This window comes from Vidua chalybeata, chromosome 6 (assembly GCF_026979565.1).
Source record: "Vidua chalybeata isolate OUT-0048 chromosome 6, bVidCha1 merged haplotype, whole genome shotgun sequence".
In the NCBI taxonomy this organism is placed as follows: domain Eukaryota; kingdom Metazoa; phylum Chordata; class Aves; order Passeriformes; family Viduidae; genus Vidua; species Vidua chalybeata.
This window is the reverse complement of record NC_071535.1, coordinates 56,498,056-56,518,345: the sequence shown is the minus strand read 5'-3', so window position 1 is coordinate 56,518,345 and position 20,290 is coordinate 56,498,056. Positions and strand designations below refer to the sequence as shown.

The 20,290-nt window shown below is 58.2% G+C and overlaps 2 protein-coding genes and 2 long non-coding RNA genes across 4 annotated transcripts; 2 read left to right on the top strand and 2 right to left on the bottom strand.

Annotated features, from left to right (window-relative positions):
* Positions 1–2,203: 2,203 nt before the first annotated feature.
* LOC128789791 (uncharacterized) lies at positions 2,204–6,703 on the top strand. The gene is made up of 3 exons (XR_008431529.1): positions 2,204–2,291; positions 3,529–3,594; positions 6,494–6,703. It is a non-coding gene; the product is annotated as an uncharacterized LOC128789791 (long non-coding RNA).
* Positions 2,284–6,999, bottom strand: LOC128789790 (uncharacterized). The gene is made up of 5 exons (XR_008431528.1): positions 6,911–6,999; positions 6,698–6,802; positions 6,045–6,354; positions 3,501–3,614; positions 2,284–2,911 (listed from the first exon to the last, which is right to left on the bottom strand). It is a non-coding gene; the product is annotated as an uncharacterized LOC128789790 (long non-coding RNA).
* Positions 7,000–12,019: 5,020 nt separating this feature from the next.
* On the bottom strand, positions 12,020–18,010 carry LOC128789715 (ATP-dependent RNA helicase DHX8-like). Its single transcript, XM_053945881.1, has 4 exons — positions 17,914–18,010; positions 15,612–15,997; positions 14,594–14,686; positions 12,020–14,306 (listed from the first exon to the last, which is right to left on the bottom strand). Exons 1-4 carry the CDS (start codon positions 18,008–18,010, stop codon positions 14,235–14,237), a joined length of 648 nt encoding a protein of 215 aa, XP_053801856.1. The 3' UTR covers positions 12,020–14,234.
* On the top strand, positions 17,945–20,283 carry MPEG1 (macrophage expressed 1). Its single transcript, XM_053946098.1, has one exon. It carries the CDS (start codon positions 18,009–18,011, stop codon positions 20,163–20,165), a length of 2,157 nt encoding a protein of 718 aa, XP_053802073.1. The 5' UTR covers positions 17,945–18,008; the 3' UTR covers positions 20,166–20,283.
* Positions 20,284–20,290: the final 7 nt, after the last annotated feature.

Sequence of the window (20,290 nt, the reverse complement as noted above, 5' to 3'; positions counted from 1 at the left end):
TTGTGGTTTAACATCCCGTTAAAAGGAGCTGCCAAGCCAGGAACGGGAACGGGCCGCGGAGCAGGGATGGCACCAGGCAGGGGGTGACATCCAGAGGGTGCCACCAGCCCGTCCCTGCTGCCCAGGCTGGGGATGAGCAGGCTGGTGCCTGTCCCTGTGCTTGCTCTGCAGGATGAGGAAGGCAACCCTGCCGAGGAGGAAGATGAGGAGGTGTGGGAGGATGGAGACAGCGGCCACCAAAGGCTGGGGAAGGCACAAGTCCAGGTAGGAGATGCTGCCTTCCAAGGAGAGGGACTTGTCTGTCCCATTGGAATTTGGGGTGAGAGGCCAATGGAACAAAGGGTTTGATTCTATTTTCTTACTCTGGCCAGGCTACCTGAGGTAGCAGAGAGCTGGAGTCATTTCCTAGCAGGGAACTTGACTTGGAAGCTGCATTCCAAACTCTTGTCCACATTTATTTTATCTCCCACATGGAGTTGCCTGATGAAGGTGGGGTGCTTCTACCAAAAGAACATCCAAATTCATCGGTGGTAGTGGGCTTAAAATTAACGTGTGAGTGAAGGTGCCTTAAGGACACTTCAAATCCCTCAGCATATGAATGGAATTTAAATGAAATATCCAAATCCTGACAAGTTTGTATGAACTCCAAAGCCTCTGCAAGTGTTTTACAGCCAGGGAGGGAGACAAGAGTCTGGAGTCTCTCCCCAAAAACTGGCTGCTGGTTTGTTTGACCAGGCATAGGAATGATTGTGCATTGCCTGGGGCTATCTTTATGGAGAAAGGTTTATTTATGTGCCCTGGTTTGTTCAGGGTAACTTTAGAATGATGGAAACTGATTTCATTGAAATGCCAGAGGTGCCCAATGCTTTCCCCAGCCAGAGCTCGGAACCAGCCCTGTGGGAAGGGGTTTAATGCCCATTTTCCCAATCCCTCGAGGCAGCAGCACTGGAGCACTCGAGCTAAGCATGCCCAAGGTGCCCAGTGCTGGCAGGAGGCAAATCCAGGGACTGGACAGTGGGAGTTTGCCCTGCTCCTGGAATCCCAGACCTGGAGCTGTGCTTCAGAGAGCCCAGGAGAAGCTGCCTCACTCAAACCTCATTTAAAGCTCAGCATCCTCCCTGCTCCGTTGTAATTACTGTTGCTTCCTTTGCTGCTCTTCCTTATTATTATAGTTATTATTATTATTGTTATCGATATCATTGTTACTATTATTACTATTACTGTTATTGTAGATTCTCACTCCATGTCTTCCATAGCCCTTTGCTTCCCAGAGGTGGTGCTTTAGGAAAACCCCTCCAGCCTGGGAAGGAGCTTTTGGCTCTGGACACATTCCCAGTCCCCAGGAGCAGCAGGACCTGTGCTGTTCCAGCAGGTGAGGCAGAGGTGCCTTTCCTTCCTTCCTCCCTTCCCTGCTGCACTTTGGCTTTTTGAGGGGTCTCAGGGGGTCTGAGGGAGAAGTCCTTTGGCACTCCAGGGCAGAATTAGCCCTGGTCCCACTAAAAGCAGGAAGAATCATTTTATCCCTGTTTTTGGATACACATTTTTTGTTTTCTCTCTGTTGCTGACACCGTGTGGTGAAGCAGCAGCTCCCAACCTTGTCAGTGCTGCTCCCTGGAATGGTTTTTATTTGTAACACCATGAATTCCCTGCTAGAATCCCAGTCACAGCCCCCCAGATCAATGTGCAGTTTAAGGTCTTACACCCTGACCAGGACAATTCCCTGTTTCTAGGCATGGAAAATGGGGGAAAACTCAGACTGGAGTGGAGCCAGGATCCAGAAGGAGGGAGGGAGGCAGCTCAGCCCAGGCTGGGGTTGGCACAGGGGCTGTTCCCTGTCGGATGATGCCCATGTGGAACAGATCCTTCTCTTCCTTTGTCCAAAGTCCAATGGCAAAGGATTCGGGAGCTCACAAGAGCTCACTCCAAGCTCACAAGCCTGGAGTGAAAATAGTTCTGTTAAAATTAGGCAAAGAATGCAATAAGAAAAAATTGGCATCCTTTTTATGTATGAAAATAATAAGGAATAAAATGTTGAAAAGAGGCACTTTAATTTGGTGTCACCTCTCATTTTTTATGGCTAGAACCCCATAGTGGGCAATCAGAACAGAAATAGGAAAGCCAGGAGCCTTTGACTTCCAGAGTGGACCTAATTTCCATTTTCTCCTCCCTTTCAGGACAGCAAAAACCACTTAACTCATCCCATCTCTGCCCAAAGCTTTGGTGATTGAGCAGCCAAACCCAACGGGCTCCAGCCTGCACTGGAGGGCCCCTGGTCCTGCCCGTGGTGTGGGGTGAGTCCCCAGTTGTCCCCAGAGGGATCTGCCCTGGTTTCAGGCTGTCCTTGCCCTGGTCCCTGCAGTCCCCAAGGCCTGAGACACAGAGAGAGCCCTGTCCAAAGGGGCCTTTGGCTCCTGGTCAGGAATGTGGGGCAGCCCTGGAGCAGTGGGAGCTGAGAACTGGGGCAGTGGCTGAGGCTGATGCAGGCAGGGCAGTGTTTACCTTGGGGGGTCGGCCCCACACTCTGAGTTTCAGCAGGATCAGGGGCACAGATGCTGCACTTTGTGCACCCAGGGAGTTTCTGTCCCCCCTGGAGATTTCCTGCCGGGATGTGGCAGCGCAGGGAGCAGAATGAAACCTGCAGCTCCCGTGGCCATTGCTGGCCTTTGTCCCTCTGCTGTGCCATCAGGCTGTGGGAATTTGCTGCTGTCACTGCCACTGCCACCCCAGCTGGGGGCTGTGTCCTCCTGGCAGCCCTTCCCAGCCCCAACACGAGCTCCAGTGGTGCCCCTGTGCCGTGTTGGGAGCGTTTGCTGGGAATGTGCCTCATCCCTGGGAGTATCCTTTTGTTCCAGAGCAGACAGACTCCAGAGCTTTTGGGCTTGTCAGCTTCAGAGTTTGATTGCAAAGGTGCCTGAAAGGAAGAATGACAATGAGGTTTGTCCAAGTGGTGCTTTCAGACCCCAGCTGACAGTGTTTGCTTTGGTTGGAGGTTGTTGTGCATTTGCACTGCAGGGAATGAATGTCCCCTTCCCAATTCAGCCCAGCAGATCCAAAGGCTCTTACAGGAATATTTATCCTTTACTTCCCTCTGTGATAACTTAATCTCCACCCTGCCATGAGCCATTCCTTGAGTTCTCCTGGAGAAAACCTCAGAGCAGAGGAGTTTGCAAAGGAGCCCAGAGCTGTGTTTGGAGCAGAGAGAGCTGAGAGCTGCATCTGCCTGTGCTGCCCCAGCCTGGCAACATCCACATGGAGCAGCCTGGGCAGATGGGATTGGATGGAGCAAAATCCCTTCATGGAAGAGGTTTTCTCCTGTGCAGATCAGGCATGGGGCAGGCAGTGAACTTTGGAAATCAGCTGATTTCCCCAGAAAGCATCACCCCCATCAGCAGGAATGACAGGACCTGTGCCCACTGCTCAGGATTCACCCAGCCAAAATCAAGCGTAAAGGTTGGTTTGGGTCTGGGAACTTGAAATAACTTTGAAAGAGAAGAAATCACCTTTTTCTTCTTCCTTTCTTCCTTTCAGATGCTGGAATTGCCTCTGGATGTGTGCTGAGCTCTCACTGCAGGGGACTGCCAGGCCTTAATGGTTGTGAGTTCATGTTCTTGTCACTGAGGAATTAATAATTATTAATTATTAGTTGCAGAAATGTTTTCTGAAACCTTCCCCCTTTGCTGGCAGATCTTTTCTTTTTGCCCTTGAATTTACAGCTGTTCCCTGCTGTCATTTGCCCTGCCTGAATTCCTTGCAGCTCCTAACTGGGAAAACCTGGGATAACTCAGAGGTGACATTTGTAGCTGAAAACCTGGGGCAGTTGAGAGGGGACACAAGAACTGTTTGTGTAGGAAAACGTGAGGGGATATCAAGGGGAGCAAGGTGACACACTTGAGGGAAAAGCTGAGGTGATGTTTAGGGGAGAGAATACGGATTTGTGGAGTAGAAAAGAGTTAATCAATATTGTACAGGAAGGAAAATGTTGGGGGTAAAACTCAATGTAATCTGTAGCAGACAGAATGAATATATTGGAGTAAAATTGAGGTACTCAGTAGTAGACAAGGAAAATTTTAGAGGCAAAACTGGACAAAATCTCAAGAGTAGAGAATTATCACTTTGAGAGAAAAATGAGGTGATGAGCACTGAGCATGCAGGGAAAATCTGAGGCTAAATCTGAGCTAATCTCTAGAGGAGAGCATGAAGATACTGAGAGAACATGAGGGAATCAGTTGTGGGCAGATGGGGAAATTTTTGGGTAAAAATTATATGGAATAATCTGTAGAGCAAACATTTTGAAGTAAAAATTAGGTACACATGGAAAATTTTGGGGGTAAATCTTGACAAAAGCTCAATAGTAGAAAGTAAATAATAGTTTACTTAAACTAAAGGGAAAATGAAGGAATCAGTAGTGGACAGGTAGGGGAATTTTGGGGGGCAAAACCTGAAATAATCTAAAGGTTGAGAAATAATATTTTTGGGTAAAAGCAAGGCAATAAATTGTGGACAGTTAAGGAAGATTTTGGGGGTAAAACTTAAGGTAATCTCAAGGGAGAGTGTGAACACTGACAAACTGAGGCAATCACTGGGGGTAGGCAAGGAAATTTGGGGGGTGAAACTTGTGAAGATCTGATGAAGAACTTGTGAAGGGCAGATCTCGGTGCACATTGAGGTAGAAATGAGGTGATCAGTAGTCAACATTAGGCAGAATTTGGGGGGCAAACCCTGAGGTAATTATGTAGGAACAATAAGTGGTTTTGGGAAAAAATCTGACATAATTTGTAGGGGACAGCATTAACATTTTGGGGATAAGAGAAATAACCTGTGTGGTTTTGGTTTTAAAATCTAGTTGGCAAAGAGGGGACAAAATGGACATTTTGGTAATAAAATCTGAGTTAATCTGTAGAGGAAACAATGGATATTTTGAGGTGAAAAGGAGGCAATCGGTACTAGGCAGGTAGGGAAAATTGGGGGGTAAAATGTGAGATTATCTCTAGGAGAGAGCAGGAACATCCTGAGGTAAACTGAGGGAATTGCTGTGGACAGGTGGGTAAATCTAGAGATAAAACTTGAGGGAATGTCCATGGTAGAAAATGAGTATTTTGAGGTAAAAATTACGTACTCAGTGGTGGAGAGGTAGGGAAGATTTCAGGGGTAAAATCTGAGATGATCTGTTGTAGCACAGAGGATGCACTTCATGGGGTAAACTGAGATAATATTGAAGTGGAAATGGGGTAATACAGGTAGGGAGAATTTTTGTGGTAATCTCCAGAGTAGAGAAAGAATGCTTTCTTGTAAAAAAAAATTTTGGCTGCTGAAATTTCCCAGCCCAGGGCTTTGGCTGGCAGGGCAGCACAAAGATTGTTCCCTGTGTGGTGCCCACATTTGGGGTTCAGAATCTGCTTTGCTGTTTAGAGGAATTGTACTGATAGCCCCACATTCCCTGCTGAATTCCTACTGGAATAACCTCACATTCCCTCATGGAGTGTGGATATTCCCATGCAGAGCTGCCTATCTAATACCAGCTGTGTCAGGAACCAGCAGAGGTTCCAAGGAAGCTCTGGACAAGGACAGGTTTCTGTTTCATAGAATTGGCTTTTTCTAACCCTCATCCCCCAGCCAAATGTTTCAAAGTTTTCCATCTGCCTACTACCAATAACCTCATTTTTACTTGAAAATGTTCATTCTACCCATGTCCCTGGGGGCAGCTGACAGAGTTCCCTGGAACTCAGTGGGTTCCACCCCCTGAGCTCGGGCTCCAGGTGATGTTTGAAAGCAGCAGAGGGCGGTGGCCGGACGCGCTCCCGGCCGTGCTGAGGCAGCCCCTGTGCCCAGGGGAGGACATCTCTCCCTGCAGAAGCCGAGCTCATTCCAGAGCCTCGGGAGTGGCCTCTGGGAGTTCTTTTCCCTGAGGAAAGGGATGCACATCCCTGCCTTCAGGGCACCTGCACTGTGACCCCCTGTGAAAGCTTCCCATCAGTTCTGCAGTTCCAGCTGGCTCCCTGAAAAACTCCAAACTTCATCCAAACAACACTTCATCCAACTCTAACCTTTTATTTTACGGCATCTCCGAGGGCATTGCTTGGGATTGAATTTCTGTGAGGGAAATTCCCTTGGCTTTAACGCTGCTGCTGGAGGCTGTCCCCAGGCTGGAAGGGAAGGGATTGGGGTGGCTGGGACATACCTGGTGGGTGTGTGGGAGCTCCAGGAGCTGGGCACCAGGAATTGCTGTCTGAGCTCCTCTGCAAACCCAACGTGCCGACATTCCCAGGCAATGCCAGCTGTTCTTGGGCTATTTTTGGGATGTCAGTGGGCTCTGTCCGGGCTGCAGCATCTCTGGGTGCCTGTTCAGAGCAGCCCCTGGCCAAGGAGCCGTGGGCAGCCCTTTATCCGTGCCCATCCCGGCGCTGCCCGGGCATCCCAGTGCCCATTCCCCGGGATGTGCTTGGCACGCTGCCTGCCACGGGCAGGACACTGAGGCACAGCTCCTCCCCTGCAGGCACCAAGGACAGGAGGGGCTGCTTCCCTTCCTGGGGCTCGGCCTCCTCCCGCCCCGCGCTCCCGGCCAGCTGGGACACACGGAGGGAACACCGAGGAACATTCCTGGCAGGGAGCAGGAGTCCCCGAGGGCTCCGTGCAGCTCTGGGCCTGAGAACAGCCCCGGCCTCAGCCCCCACCGTGACTTTGGGCTGTGAGCACTCACCTGCAGGAAACGCCCCTCTGCAGGCGGGACCAGCCCCGACACTCTCCAGAAGAACTTTGGCCACGGACCAAGGGAACCCTCAGGACTTGTCTTGCTTGTTTCTCCCTGGAAAGGGACATGGCACAAGCACCTTTGCAGCCATCAGGGAAATGCTGGAAAGGGCAGGAAATCAGGGTTATTGGAAGAGTTTTGTGCTGTCACACAACTGTTCACCTGTGTTGTTCCACAGTCAGATGCTGGCCATGGAGCTCTGCCCTGTGGACACTCCAGGGGCTGGTGTGTAAAGCAGCATCAGCATAAAAGAAGGAGGTACACTGGCATAGGAATTCTCTTGCTGGGACTTGGCATTCCCATCCCAGGCAGGACATTGCCATGACCTGACACTGGCTTGGTTGGAGCAGGGTGCTGAAAATGCCCAGGCTGTGGGTTCAGTCCCCAGATGAGCCATTCACATAAGGGTTCAATTTGGTGCTCCTTGTGTGTTCCTTCCCACTCAGGATATCTGATGACCTGGAAATAAAGACTAAACAGTTTTCACTGGCTTTTTAAACGCAGAGGTTCAACGCAGTAGAGAGTGCCAGCCACAGGGAAAGTGGGGGGAGGAAGGAGAGCATCAGGTCTCACCTGGCAGGTGTCGGATGAGCGGCTCGAGCAGAACCGAGCCCCGGCGGGGCCCCGACCCGCACCGGGCACAGCCGGAGCAGGAGCGGCAGCGCCGGGCTCGGCCCCAGCGCCCGGCCCGGAGCGGCTCCTCCGCCCCGCGGCGATGCAGCCCCGCTCGTTCCGCGGGGCCGCGGGCGGGAGCGCGCACCGGGGGCTCCGGGAGCGCGCACCGGGGGCTCCGGGAGCGCGCACCGGGGGCTCCGGGAGCGCGCACCGGGGGCTCCGGGAGCGCGCACCGGGGGCTCCGGGAGCGCGCACCGGGGGCTCCGGGAGCGCGCACCGGGGGCCGCCGCACTCGCAGCCCCGCTCCGTGTCCGCCAGGGGGCGGCGCTGAGGGAGCGGCGGCCTCTGAGGGGTCCCGGGGCCGGCACGGGCGGTCCCCGCGCCCCGCCCGCTTCCAGCCGCGATCCAGCGCCTGCTCCGGGAAAGCGCCGCTCTCCTGCCGGGCCCGACACCGGCACAGCCGCGGCTCCCCGCGGCCGCAGCGAGACCTGCCCGGAGCCCCAGCGGGACCGCAGCCCCGCACCGGCCGCAGTCCAAGCGGGAGCGGCAGCGCCGGGCTCGGTCCGCGCCCGTCCCGGAGCGGCTCTTCCCGCCTGCAGTGAGCCGAGTCCCTATTCCAGCCCCAATCCCGCGTCGGTTCCGCGGCCCCACGGCCCGCAGCCCGCCCGTCGACGGGGATGCGGCTCAGCCCGGCACCCCCAGGAAACGCCGGCAGGACCCAGACCCGAATTCCCTGGGCCGGGTCCCGGCCCCACCTCAGCGCTTCGGGCTCCGCGCAGCACCGGGAGCAGCCCCCGGTCCGGGGCTCCGCACAGCGCTCCGAGCGACGGTCCCGCCGCGTCCCGGGATGAGCATGCACCGCACAAAGCGGAGCGGGCGCGGATCCGCCGGGATTTACGGGCGCGGGCGGGGCGGGGCCGGCTCAGGTGTGAGGGGCGGGCCCGGCTCAGGTGCGCGGGCCCCAGAGCGGCTGCGCGGGGCGGGGCCGAGGGGATTTAAGCCCCGGGAATCGCCTCAGGAGCCATTTGCCTCCTCGGCGCTCAGGGCGGAAGGTTGCGGCTGCGCCGGGCTCCATATCTTTCTATCTCTGTATTTATTTTCCTTTCTGCTTCTCTTTATCTCTTTTTCTCTATATCTCTTTCTCCCTTCCTTCCACCCCTTCCCCACCCCCTACACCCTCTCCCCCCCCACCGCCCCCCTCCCCCCTAGCCCTCCCCTCCCTCCCCCCCGGCCGGACCCCCCCTACCCCCCCCCATCCCCCTACACACCCCAACCCTCCGCTACCCCTCCACCTTCCCCCCTCCTTCCTCCACGCTTCCTTCCCCCCCACCCCGGCTCCCACCTGTCTCTTCACCCTGCTCCCCTTCCCCCGAATTCCTCCCCACCTGCCCTGAATCCTTCCCCTCCTTCCTTCACCGTTCTTTCCCTTCTACCTTCCCCTTTTCCCCTTCTTTCCTCCTCTGCACCTTGATCCTCCCAGCTGTGCTCCATCCTCGTCCTCCACCCGTCCTGCCCCCCCTCACCTCACCTGCCCCTGTCCCCCTCCCTGCTCCCCGCTCACCCCGACCCCCCCCACCTGCCCTCCTTCCTTGGCCCACCCTGACCGCCCCCGCTGTTCCCCTGTTCCCGTCCTCTGTCTCCCCCTCCCTCTTTCCCCCGCAGCTGCGGGGCTCGGGGCGCCGGAGAATAAAGCCCAGAGGGCCGGAGCCCGGCGCCCCCCGCTGTCCCTGGAGCCCCCACACGGGACCGGGCCCGCTCGGCGGGTCCCCCCACACCGGTCAAACACACCGCCCGACACCGCCGGGGCTCCGGCTTTCCCTACATCACACTGGGGGTTCCCGGGGGGGGCCGGGGCTGGGGGTCAGGGAGGGCCCCCTCCTCCGGAGGGGGTCCCGGGGTGGGGGGTGGGTTAGGGGGGGAGGGCCCCCTCCGGAGGAGGGGGTCCCTGGGAGGGGGTCGGGGTGGGCCCCCTCCGGAGGAGGGGGTCCGGGGGAGGGGGTGGGGCTGAGGGGGGACTCCCCCCTCCAGTCCCTGCCCCCTCCCCCGGGTCCCCTCCTCCGGACGGGGCCCGGGGGAGGGAGGGGGCGGGTGGGGTGGGAGGGGGGCAGAACGGGAGGGGCCGTTTGTTTGTCGGGTGATCTCTGTGTGTGCTCACGCTGCAGAGTGACGTGACCCCCTCTGCTTCCCCCCCCTCCCCCACCCGCCCCCCCCCCCTCCCTCCCCCGGGCCCCGGTCCGGAGGAGGGGGTCCCGGGGAAGGGGCCGGGCTGAGCCCCGTCCGGAGGAGGGGATCCGGGGCAGGGGGCGGGACTGGAGGGGGGAGTCCCCCCTCCGCCCCGCCCCCCTCCCCCGGACCCCCTCCTCCGGAGGGGGCCCACCCCGACCCCCCCCGGGACCCCCTCCTCCGGAGGGGGCCGTCCCCCCCAGCCCCCCCCTCACCCCGTGACCCCCTCCTCAGGAGGGGGCCCTCCCTAAACCCCCCCCAGCCCAGGACCCCCTCTTCCAGAGGGGGCCCATCCCACCCCGGGACCCTCTCCACCCTCCCCCAGGACTCCCTTCCTGAGAAGGGGGCCCCCGTGACCCCCAGCCCCGACGCTGCCGGGGAGCCCCCAGTGCGATGTGGGCAAAGCCGGAGCCCCGGCGGCGTCGGGCGGCCCTTGACAACCGCACTGGGGGACCCGCCCAGCCCCGTATGGGGTCCAGCGAGGGCAGGGGGCGCCGGGCTCCGGCCCTCTGGGCTTTATTCTCCGGCGCCCCGAGCCCCGCGGCTGCGGGGGAAAGAGGGAGAAGGGGATAGAGGAGGGGTCAGGGAGGGATGAGGTGGGGTACGGAGAGGGGTTGGGGGGGTTGGGGAGAAGGAGGGGGAAAGGGAAAGGCCGAGTGGGGAGAGGGATGGACAGAGGAGGGATAGAGGGGGAAGAGAGGGGAGTCGGGCTGGGGAGAGGGTAGGGAGAGGGCCGAAAGGAGGAGCGGATGTACAGGGGAACAGGGAGAGAGGGCAGGGGAGGCTGAGGAGAGGGGAGAGGACGCGGGGGGCTGGGAGGGAGAGGGGGGATGGGGGAGAGAAAAAGAAGCTGGAGGGGTAGAAAAGAGGGGATAAAGCGGGGAAGAAGGAGGAGGATAAGGGCAGGAGAAAGAGGGGGAAGAAAGAGCGGTAGAGGAGGCATCGCCTGAGCCCCGCCGGGAGAGAGCGGCCCAGCAGCAGCCCCCCCGAACTCTGAGGGAGCAAATGGCGCCAGCGGCGATTTCCGGGCATTAAATCACCTCGGCCCCGCCCCGCGCAGCCGCACTGGGACCCCGCGCACCTGAGCCGGGCCCGGCCCCGCCCCGGGACCGCCCCTGAGCCCCGGGACCGCCCCAGAGCCCCGGGACCGCCCCGGGACCGCCCCAGAGCCCCGGGACCGCCCCTGAGCCCCGGGACCGCCCCTGAGCCCGGGACCGCCCCAGAGCCCCGGGACCGCCCCAGAGCCCGGGACCGCCCCTGAGCCCCGGGACCGCCCCTGAGCCCCGGGACCGCCCCAGAGCCCCGGGACCGCCCCAGAGCCCCGGGACCGCCCCTGAGCCCCGGGACCGCCCCAGAGCCCCGGGACCGCCCGGCCCCGGGCCCCGCCCTGCCCGGGATGGCGGCGGGACCATCGCCCCCGGCCCCGCCCCTCTCACCTGGGCCGGGCCGGGGCTGCGAGCGGCACCGGGACCGGGGCCTGGCTCCGGGTCCTGCCGCTGTCTCTTGGGGTCCCGGGCGGTGCCGCCTCTCCCCCGCCGGGCGGGCTGCGGGGCGCGGCCCCGCAGCACTGAGTTGGGCTTGGGGCCGGCACCGGGACCGGCACCGGGACCGGCAGGAGCCGCTCCGGGCCGGGCGCTGGGGCCGAGCCCGGCGCTGCCGCTCCTGCTCCGCCCGCGGCCGGCGCGGGGCCGGGACCCGCCGGGGCTGGGCCGGGCCCGGGCAGCCGCCGGGATCCCGTGCTCAGCCCGACGCGCCGGGCCGGGCTCCGCTCGGAGCCTTGAGCCCCTCCCGGCTGCCCGCGCCGAGCCCCAAGCGCGGCCCTGGGGCTCCGCCGCCAGCCCCGCCCGCGGCGCTCCGTCGCTGCTGCGGAGCTCTCGCTGCGGCCGGGGGAGCGCGGCTTTGGGCTGTGCCTAAGGCACGGCTCGGAGCTCAGAGACACGGACTCGCCCCGGCCGAAAGAGCCGCCTGCAGCACCAAAACACGGCCTTTGGCCTTGCAGTCAAGCCCCGCAAAATGCAGCACTTAAATCTTTCTTGGTGAAGCGCAAACTCTGGCTGACTGACCCATGTTTCAAGACCTCCTAAACACAGGACATGGTCTCTGCTTCAAGCCTCTAAAACGTGGAACTTGGTCTCTCTGAGATCCCAAATGCTATCTGAGGCACGCTGGTTTCAAGCCCCCCAAACCAGGACTTAAGTGTCTATTTCTGTACTTGGCCAAATGAGACCAGTTTTGAGCCCCCAGAATGCAGCACTGGGTGTCTCTTTGTGAGCCCCAAAACTGCTCCAGTCCATCAGATTTGGAGACTCCAGGAGTGCCCCAGGCCATGGGCAGACCCAGCTGGGCACCAGCAGCAGCTCCCTCACCCCCCGTGGGAAGGGGAAGAAACCAGAAACAAAAATCCAGCTCGGGGGTGAGATCAGAACAGCTTAATAATGGAAACCAAGACAAATATAATAATTTAATACTGATGACAGCACATAACAGTAATAGCAACAAGAGCAGTGATAACAGTGACAATAAAAAGGAGAAAAGGCATTCCACAGTCCCCCTTTAACATTATAAATCCAAAATGTAATCCAGAGCACCACAAACTCCCTCTGTGGGGGATTTCCATATTCCTGTTATTTTCTCTGTGGTCCATCCTGGGGATTTGTGGACTATGGGAGGCACTGGATGCTCCTCTGGGCAAGGGAAAGGCTCCTGTGCTATTCCCAAAACCAGAACACCTGGAATTAGTGCCCTGGAAACCCAGTCTGGTGCTTTCAGTCACTGGGGGTCAGCCAGAGGGTCTTTACCCATATAAAGTGAAAATGACATCCTGGTCCAGTGCATTTCCAGCAGGACTGGACACTCCTGGCCACAGTGACCTGTCCATGGAAGCTGGACCGGTGACAATCCAAAGACTATTTTAAGTTGGAGACTTAAAATCAGAAACTCCAATTCTTTTCAGCACCTCTTGCTTAAATGTTTCCCTGCTGGAAGAGCTCAATTAGTATTTTTACTGACCAGATTGCCAAAGCGAGGGAAAAACAATCAGCATTCCCTGGATGCCTCCATCACTTCCACAGCCATCTGCAACCAGTGAGCGATGGGCAGGAGCCTGCCCGGAACAGGCTCAAGGGGTGGTATTAATTCCATTATTCCCAGGGTTTGAATAATTCTGGCATTATCCCATGTCCCTGAGTGTGCCAGAAACCCCAGAGCTCCAGGAGCTGCAGGCAGCTGCAGGCAGGTGTTTTTCCCTCTCAGCTTTTTGGGAGTGTGGGTGAAGGTTCCCTTCCCTGTCCGGCTCTGGGAGTTGTCCCTGCCACAGACCCCACAAGGATCTTGGGCCCTGTTGGAGCCAATTCATGTCATGGCCCACATCCTACAGGAAAACAGGGAAGTGCCCAGTCGGCCCCAATTCTAGTCAGGAATGTCTCAAACAGCACTGTGGGGTGTTCCTCTTGTTCTGGAAGGGAAGCTGGGATGAGCCCACTTCCCAGGGCCTGTGCAGGGGCTCCTGTGGAACAGCACTGCAGTTTTTTGCTCAAGGGCTTTTCCTGATGCCCTGAGGCAAAGGATGATCCATACATTTCGCCCCCCCTATTTCTCACACACTCACAGACTGAGCTCCTGCTCCTTTTTCCCTCCCTCAGGGGCTGCAATTGCCAGTGAGATTTTCCCACTTTTCAGCAGACCAGGGATCATTCTCCAGTGTCTCCAGGAAACTTCCAGAACTGACCCATTCCCAAGTACAGAGCTCAGGAGAAGGGAAGAACAAAGGTTTTAGCACTTACCATCTTTAATTTTCCTTTCCCTCAACAACTTCCTCTGGCTCTTTCCATCTCAGAAAAGAGAGATTCCTTGTCTTTGTTTCAGCCTCAGAGGATTCTGTGAGATTTCATACCCACAATTCAAGATCCCAAACCCAGAGGGTTGCTCATGAAGGCACAGCAGTGTTGGCTGCTGCAGTGAATTTCCTCCATGGGCACAACTTAAAAACCATTACACCACCTCATAATTACCTTGAGCTGGTGCTGTAACAATGAAAAACTGATTTTCCATGTCCAGAGGCAAAAGATTGTCCTGGTCAGGCTGTGAGACCTTAAACTGCACATTGATCTGGGGGCTGTGACAGGCATTCCAGCAGGGATTGAGCCTTGTGTGTGTGCAAACCCAGCATGGAATTGGGCAGGATTTCACTGGGGGAAGCTCTCGTTTTATTCCTTGGCAGCTTTTCTCAGGAATATTAAACAAAGAGGGAGGTCTTGTCCTTAATCCAATTACCACCGGGCAGCAAATTACTGTTTCTTGTTTACGAGCTATGAACAAAGCTGGGAGCAGCACTGACAAGGTTGGGAGTTGCTGCTTCACCACACGGTGTCAGCAACAGAGAGAAAACACAAAATGTGTATCCAAAAACAGGGATAAAATGATTCCTCCTGCTTTTAGTGGGACCAGGGCTAATTCTGCCCTGGAGGGACAAAGAACTTCTCCCTCAGACCCCCAGAGACCCCTCAAAAAGCCAAAGTGCAGCAGGGAAGGGAGGAAGGAAGGAAAGGCACCTCTGCCTCACCTGCTGGAACAGCACAGGTCCTGCTGCTCCTGGGGACTGGGAATGTGTCCAGAGCCAAAAGCTCCTTCCCAGGCTGGAGGGGTTTTCCTAAAGCACCACCTCTGGTTCACATCCTGCTGGCTTTCTCGCCCTTGGGAAAGGAAGGACTTCATCCAGAACCTGGAGAAGGAGGAAACAAGGAATCTCAGCCCATGGACTGTTCAGATAAGCCAAGGTAGGGACACAGAAGCAGTGCAGGGATTTCTGCCCCAGGGCTCACATTCCTTCAAATCCAGTGCAAGTTCACTAAAATGACCTTTCCACAAATGACCTTTCCACAAATACCTCCTAAGGCACATGAGAACCTGAGTAAGAAAATAGAATCAAACCCTTTGTTCCATTGGCCTCTCACCCCAAATTCCAACAGGACAGACAAGTCCCTCTCCTTGGAAGGCAGCATCTCCCACCTGGACTTGTGCCTTCCCCAGCCTTTGGCGGCCGCTGTCTCCATCCTCCCACACCTCCTCATCTTCCTCCTCGGCAGGGTTGCCTTCCTCATCCTGCAGAGCAAGCACAGGGACAGGCACCAGCCTGCTCATCCCCAGCCTGGGCAGCAGGGACAGGCTGGTGGCACCCTCTGGATGTCACCCCCTGCCTGGTGCCAGCCCTGCTCCGCGGCCCGTTCCCGTTCCTGGCTTGGCAGCTCCTTTTAACGGGATGTTAAACCACAAACGTTTGCTCTGCTGGGCTGGGACAGCAGAGACTCCCCCGAGGCAGTGGGCAAAGCTCCTGTTCCCACATCCTCTGCCTCCCACAGCCCTGCTGGGGCTGGACAGAGCAAAGGAAACTCCTCAGCTCCTGCTGGAAATTTCCTCCTGTGCCCATAAACCCCGAGAAATCGTGGCTGCTCCATGCCTGGAAGTGTCCAAGGCCAGGCTGGATGGGGCTTGGAGCACCCTGGGCTGTGGATGGAATGGCAGGGGATGGAATGAAATGATCCTTAAGGTCCCTTCCCACTCAAACCATTTGGGGATTTCATGATCTCTCCATGCATTAATTTTGCACCATTTCCTCTCAAATTTATACCATTTGTTAAAAGAATAATTTAAAAATTATTCCAGGAGTTAAAAGGGGAGCGTCAAACATACAAGAATCATTCCTACACCCATCAAATCACTATTATTTGGAATCCTATTTCCTCATTTCTGTGCTTGTTTTGCTTTCCCGGAAGACATTATGGTCCCAGAGTCTCTCAGAGAGATGAACTGGGATTACTGGAAGGTTTGCTCTGTCAGAGAGCCAGGGGGGTTTACAACACTTGTTCCTCTGCATCTTTATCCTTTAACCAGCTTGCCCTCCGCCGGCACACCGAGCCCTCCCCTGCAACTCGGATCCACTCCCCGGGACACCGACTCCCCCCATTTCCCCCGGTCGCTCCGGCCCGTTCCCGCCGCCCGCTCAGGGTTCTCCCCGTTCCCCGCTCACCTCCGAGCCCGGCGCCGCCGCCCCCGGTGCCCCCGGCCCGGCCCCGCTGCTCCCCGGGCTCCGCCATTGCGCCCCCGGCTCCGCGCCTGCGCTCCCCGCACAGCGGCCGCGATCCCTGCCGGGAGCGGCCCCGGCCGAGGGCCCCGCGGCCTCGCACGGCCAGTCCCCGTCGTTGTCCCGGCCCAGCTCCATGTCCCGGTCCCGGCCCAGCTCCATGTCCCGGTGCCGGTCCCGGCCCAGCTCCATGTCCCGGTCCCGGCCCAGCTCCATGTCCCGGTGCCGGTCCCGGCCCAGCTCCATGTCCCGGTCCCGGTGCCGGCGGAGCCGCGGGAAGCGCTCGGAGCGCTCGGTGCTGCAGTACCGGCTGTGCCCACAAGGCGGCAGCACTGCGGGTGTAGCGGCCACCGCGCATGCGCAGCGGTCTCAGGGGTGCCCCCAAGTGCCCATTTCGGTGAGTCCCAGCTCCGCATTTCGGGTGCTCCAGCGCGGGCAGGGAGAAAGAACTGCGCGTACACAGAGCTCTTTCTAGGTCCTTCGTACTGATAATCCTGTCTTACCTCTTCAAGCCCTTTATTGTTTCGTTTACATACATAAAACGTTGTATTTTTATTTTCAAGCGCTATGGATCCATATTCAGAATTCCTTACAGTCTGAAGTCCTGTCTATAACACAGCAAATTTATCTTGAAATAAATAGCGTTTTTTGTATATATAAAAAAATGAGAGTCTTTACACTTTCTACTGTTTAACGCATAAATGAATTTTCAGGCATTTTGAGGCTATAACCTCCCTTTTTTGGGGGGGATCCCACCAGTTCCCCCCTCATTCCCCACTCACCGGCTCCCCCACCACAGACATTGGGGTGCCCCAAATGACACCATCATCTCATAGACTCACACACCTCTCTTTTTCCTCACCCCCAAAGAAGGCACAAAACGAGTCCAAGTGCCCTCGCCAGCAGTTCAGTGCTTCCATAAGAAGCATGTGGGCATATCCCCAAAAAAACAGAAAAAACCGAGGGCAGGGCAGCTCCACAAAGTGTTGGAGTCCCCACAGCAGCTGCCCCATGGCACAGGAAGTGTCCCCAAGGATGGTGTCTCATCTTTCCCCTCAGTCTCCACCAGGTTCCCACTCCACTGCAGGCAGAGGACTCCTCAGTTCCAGGAGATGTCTGGTCCCTTCCCCAGGCCTTCCCAGACACGGCTGGGCCGTGATGGAATCTGTGCTCCCAGAGCCACCCGGAAGCTCCGGCCCTCGCGCTGCTGTTGCACATCTGGCCCGGCCAGGGGAGCTGAAAGAAAGCCTGGAAATTTAAGAGTAAACTGGAAACACAGCCCCAGACCTCACTCACTTGATGGTAAAAAGGTCTCTGTTTCCACATACCCAGGAAAAACAGTCCCTCTGGAGAAGTCCTGGATTTCCTTTTGCATCAATTGAACTGGCCCAGCTGCCAGCTGATGCCATTGAATTCTCCATCCCCAAAACCCCTGGTTACCCTCGGCTGTGGGGTTTTTGCTGTCACACTGTTAGAAGGGACCTCTGGCCAGCTGCACTGCCCAGGAGAGATGCCACGGCACTGACGGGAATCTCACCATCGGAAGCAAGGCAGGAATAGGTTAATTCAGAGCACCACCTCAAAGTGCTGGGGGAAAAACCTAACATTCCACTTCCTCCATGGCACAGGGGTAGGTTTTAGGTGAAGTGATGACATAGCCTGCACATCCTAGTGCAGATGAAAATCCCTGCACAAGGGTTTTCCAGCTACTCCAGGGGCTGGAGCCAGAAAGAACAGCCCCAGTGGTGTTCCTGTTATCCTTTCACCCCCCAGTCCTGGCATTATCCTGCCCAAAAAAGGCACCTATGGTCCCTATGCCTCCTTCACAGCTGTCACTTCAGCCTCCTCCCAGGCAGAAGTCTCCTGCAAAGAGGAACTCAGGAGCAAAACCAGGGGAAGTGAATCTGTCTATATGGAAAGAGTCACCATTTTCACAGCAGAAACTTCCTTAACTGTTTATTCCCCAAAATTTGCAGCACCTGCCCTATGCTGCTGAATCCGAAGCCCAGCCAGGCACCAGCTGGGTGGAGCTGGATCAGTATCCTCAGCACCTGGGGCTCAGCATTCCCAAGCAGGAGGTGTTGTCCCCGGCTGGTGACACTGCAGACCCTGGGGGAAGGACAGGAGTGGGGCAGAGGAGGCTGCAGAGAGCCCCTGGTGGGGCAGAGGGAGGGACAGACACCTTCCTGCTCCCCACCCTCTGGTCTCAGTTTCCATTCTGTCATTTCTCACATGCCTCACTTCTCACTTCTCCTTTCCCTTTTGTCAATTCCCTCGGCCAGCTCATTTTCCCAGCTCCGGTCCCTCCGTTCCGACTGCTGAGGGCCCAGCACCAGCTCAGCCATGGGCTGGGGGCTCTGGGGGGCCTTGCTCACCTGGACACTGCTGGCATGGGTGACAGGGGCTGAGCAGTCCCAGGAACTTTCATCCTCTTCAGGGTTTGGGGCGTGCAGCAAGACCTTGAAGCTCTCACGTCTGGAAGTTCTGCCGGGGGGCGGCTGGGATAACCTCAGGAATTTGGATATGGGCAGGGTCATCAACCTGGGCTACTCACAGTGCAAGACCACAGAAGATGGATTTTACGTCATCCCAGACGAGATCTTCACTATCCCCCGCAAGCAGACCAACCTGGACATCAACTCCGAGATCATCGAGTCCTGGAAGGATTACCAGAGCATCACCTCTGCCTCCATCAACCTGGAGCTGTCCCTCTTCTCCGCCATCAATGGCAAATTCTCCAGCGACTTCCACCGCACCAAGACCCACCAGGTGAGAGACAAGTCTGTCACCACCCGGGTGCAAGTCAGGAACCTGGTTTACACTGCCAAGATCAACCCCGAGGTGGCCCTGGACAAGGCCTTCAAGCAGCAGCTGCTGACCATCGCCAGCCACCTGGAGAACAACCAGACCCAGATGGCCGATTTTCTGGCCGAGGTGCTGGTGCTCAACTACGGCACCCACACCATCACCTCTGTGGATGCGGGAGCCACCTTGGTGCAGGAGGACCAGATCAAGGCTACCTTCCTGAAGGACAGCTGGGCCACACGGAACACTGTCACCGCCTCGGCCGGCGTGGCCTTCCACAGCATCGTCAATGCGGGAACCAAGGAATCCCTGGATGTCGGCTCGGGCTTCACCAAGCAGTACCTGGACAACCGCACCAACTCCAGGGTGGAGAGCATCGGTGGGACCCCTTTTTACCCAGGCATCACCCTGAAGACATGGCAGGAGAGGATTCAAAACCAGCTGGTGGCCCTGGACCGCTCGGGGCTGCCCCTGTATTTCTTCATCAAGCCGAGCACGGTGCCGGAGCTGCCGGTGCCCACGGTGCGGAGGGTGGCCCGGTGCGTGGAGCTCGCCATCCGCCGCTACTACACCTTCAACACCGCCCCGGGCTGCACCGACGCCTCCTCACCCAACTTCAACTTCCACGCCAACACTGACGACGGCTCCTGCGAGGGCACCATGGCCAACTTCACCTTCGGGGGAGTCTTCCAGGAGTGCGTCGGCCTGGGCGGTCCCGACACCGGCGCACTGTGCGCACGGCTGGAGCAGAGGAACCCCCTCACCGGGGCCTTCTCCTGCCCCGCCACCTACACCCCGGTGCTGCTGGGTGTGCAGGAGCGGGAGGAGGGTCACAGCCACCTGGAGTGCCACAACAAGTGCACCCTGGGCATCTTCTGCCACCGCAAGTGCCAGGACGTTTTCTGGCTCTCCCGCGTGCAGTTCAGTGCCTACTGGTGCGCCGCAAGCGGGCCGGTGGCTCCAAACTCGGGATACCTCTTTGGGGGGCTGTTCAGCACCCACGGCACCAACCCCATCACCGGAGCCCAGTCCTGTCCCTCGGGGTACTTCCCACTGAAGCTCTTCGGCGAGCTCAGAGTGTGCGTGAGCCAGGATTACGAGGAGGGGGCTGAGTACGCGGTGCCCTTCGGGGGCTTCTTCAGCTGCCAGGCAGGGAACCCCCTGGCTGGGCAGCACCGGGGCACGGCTGAGGACCCCCACGCCAAGGGCTGTCCCCCGGGCTTCAGCCAGCACCTGGCACTCATCAGCGACAGCTGCCAGGTGCAGTTCTGCGTCCAGGCCGGGCTCCTCACCGGGGGCTCGCTGCCGCCCGCCCGCCTGCCCCCCTTCACCCGGCCCCCCGCCAACCTGCCGGCCGTGGACACGCTGCTGGTGCAGGACGGGGACAGCACCTGGGTGAGGGACGGCCAGAGCCACGTGTGGCGGCTGGCACGGCCGGAGGAGGTCCAGCACGTGGCCGAAATGGTCGGGGGCCGGGGGCTGTCAGGGGGAGAGGTGGCTGGAGTCACCGTGGCCGTGCTGGCTGGGCTGGCCACCGGCCTGGGGACAGCCTGGTACGGCCACCGGCGCTACAGGGCCAAGGGGTACCGCGAGCTGGGCACAGGGGACAGCCCGGCCCCCGCCAGCCCCGAGCACAGCACGGTGCTGAGCGTGGGCGAGGGGTACCAGCAGGAGCTGGAGGGGACGGTGCCCTGAGTGCTCCCTCCCCTTGTGCCCCAAATCCCCAAACCCACAGGAAAAGGAGGGAGTGGAGGGGCCCCGGGGAGGGACATCTCCCAAATCCTGCATGCTGCAAGCTTCAACCCCTGTCTCCATGTATA

Excerpts from the sequence above, each read along its gene's own strand:
- MPEG1 (XM_053946098.1), top strand. The coding sequence starts at position 18,009 with ATGGGCTGGGGGCTCTGGGGGGCCTTGCTCACCTGGACACTGCTGGCA.
- LOC128789715 (XM_053945881.1), bottom strand. The coding sequence starts at position 18,010 with ATGGCTGAGCTGGTGCTGGGCCCTCAGCAGTCGGAACGGAGGGACCGG. Across the intron at positions 15,998-17,913 it reads TGACAAAAGGGAAAGGAGAA|TGCTGCCGCCTTGTGGGCAC; the intron begins GTGAGAAGTGAG and ends CTACACCCGCAG. Across the intron at positions 14,307-14,593 it reads TGGGGAAGGCACAAGTCCAG|GTTCTGGATGAAGTCCTTCC; the intron begins GTGGGAGATGCT and ends CTCCTTCTCCAG.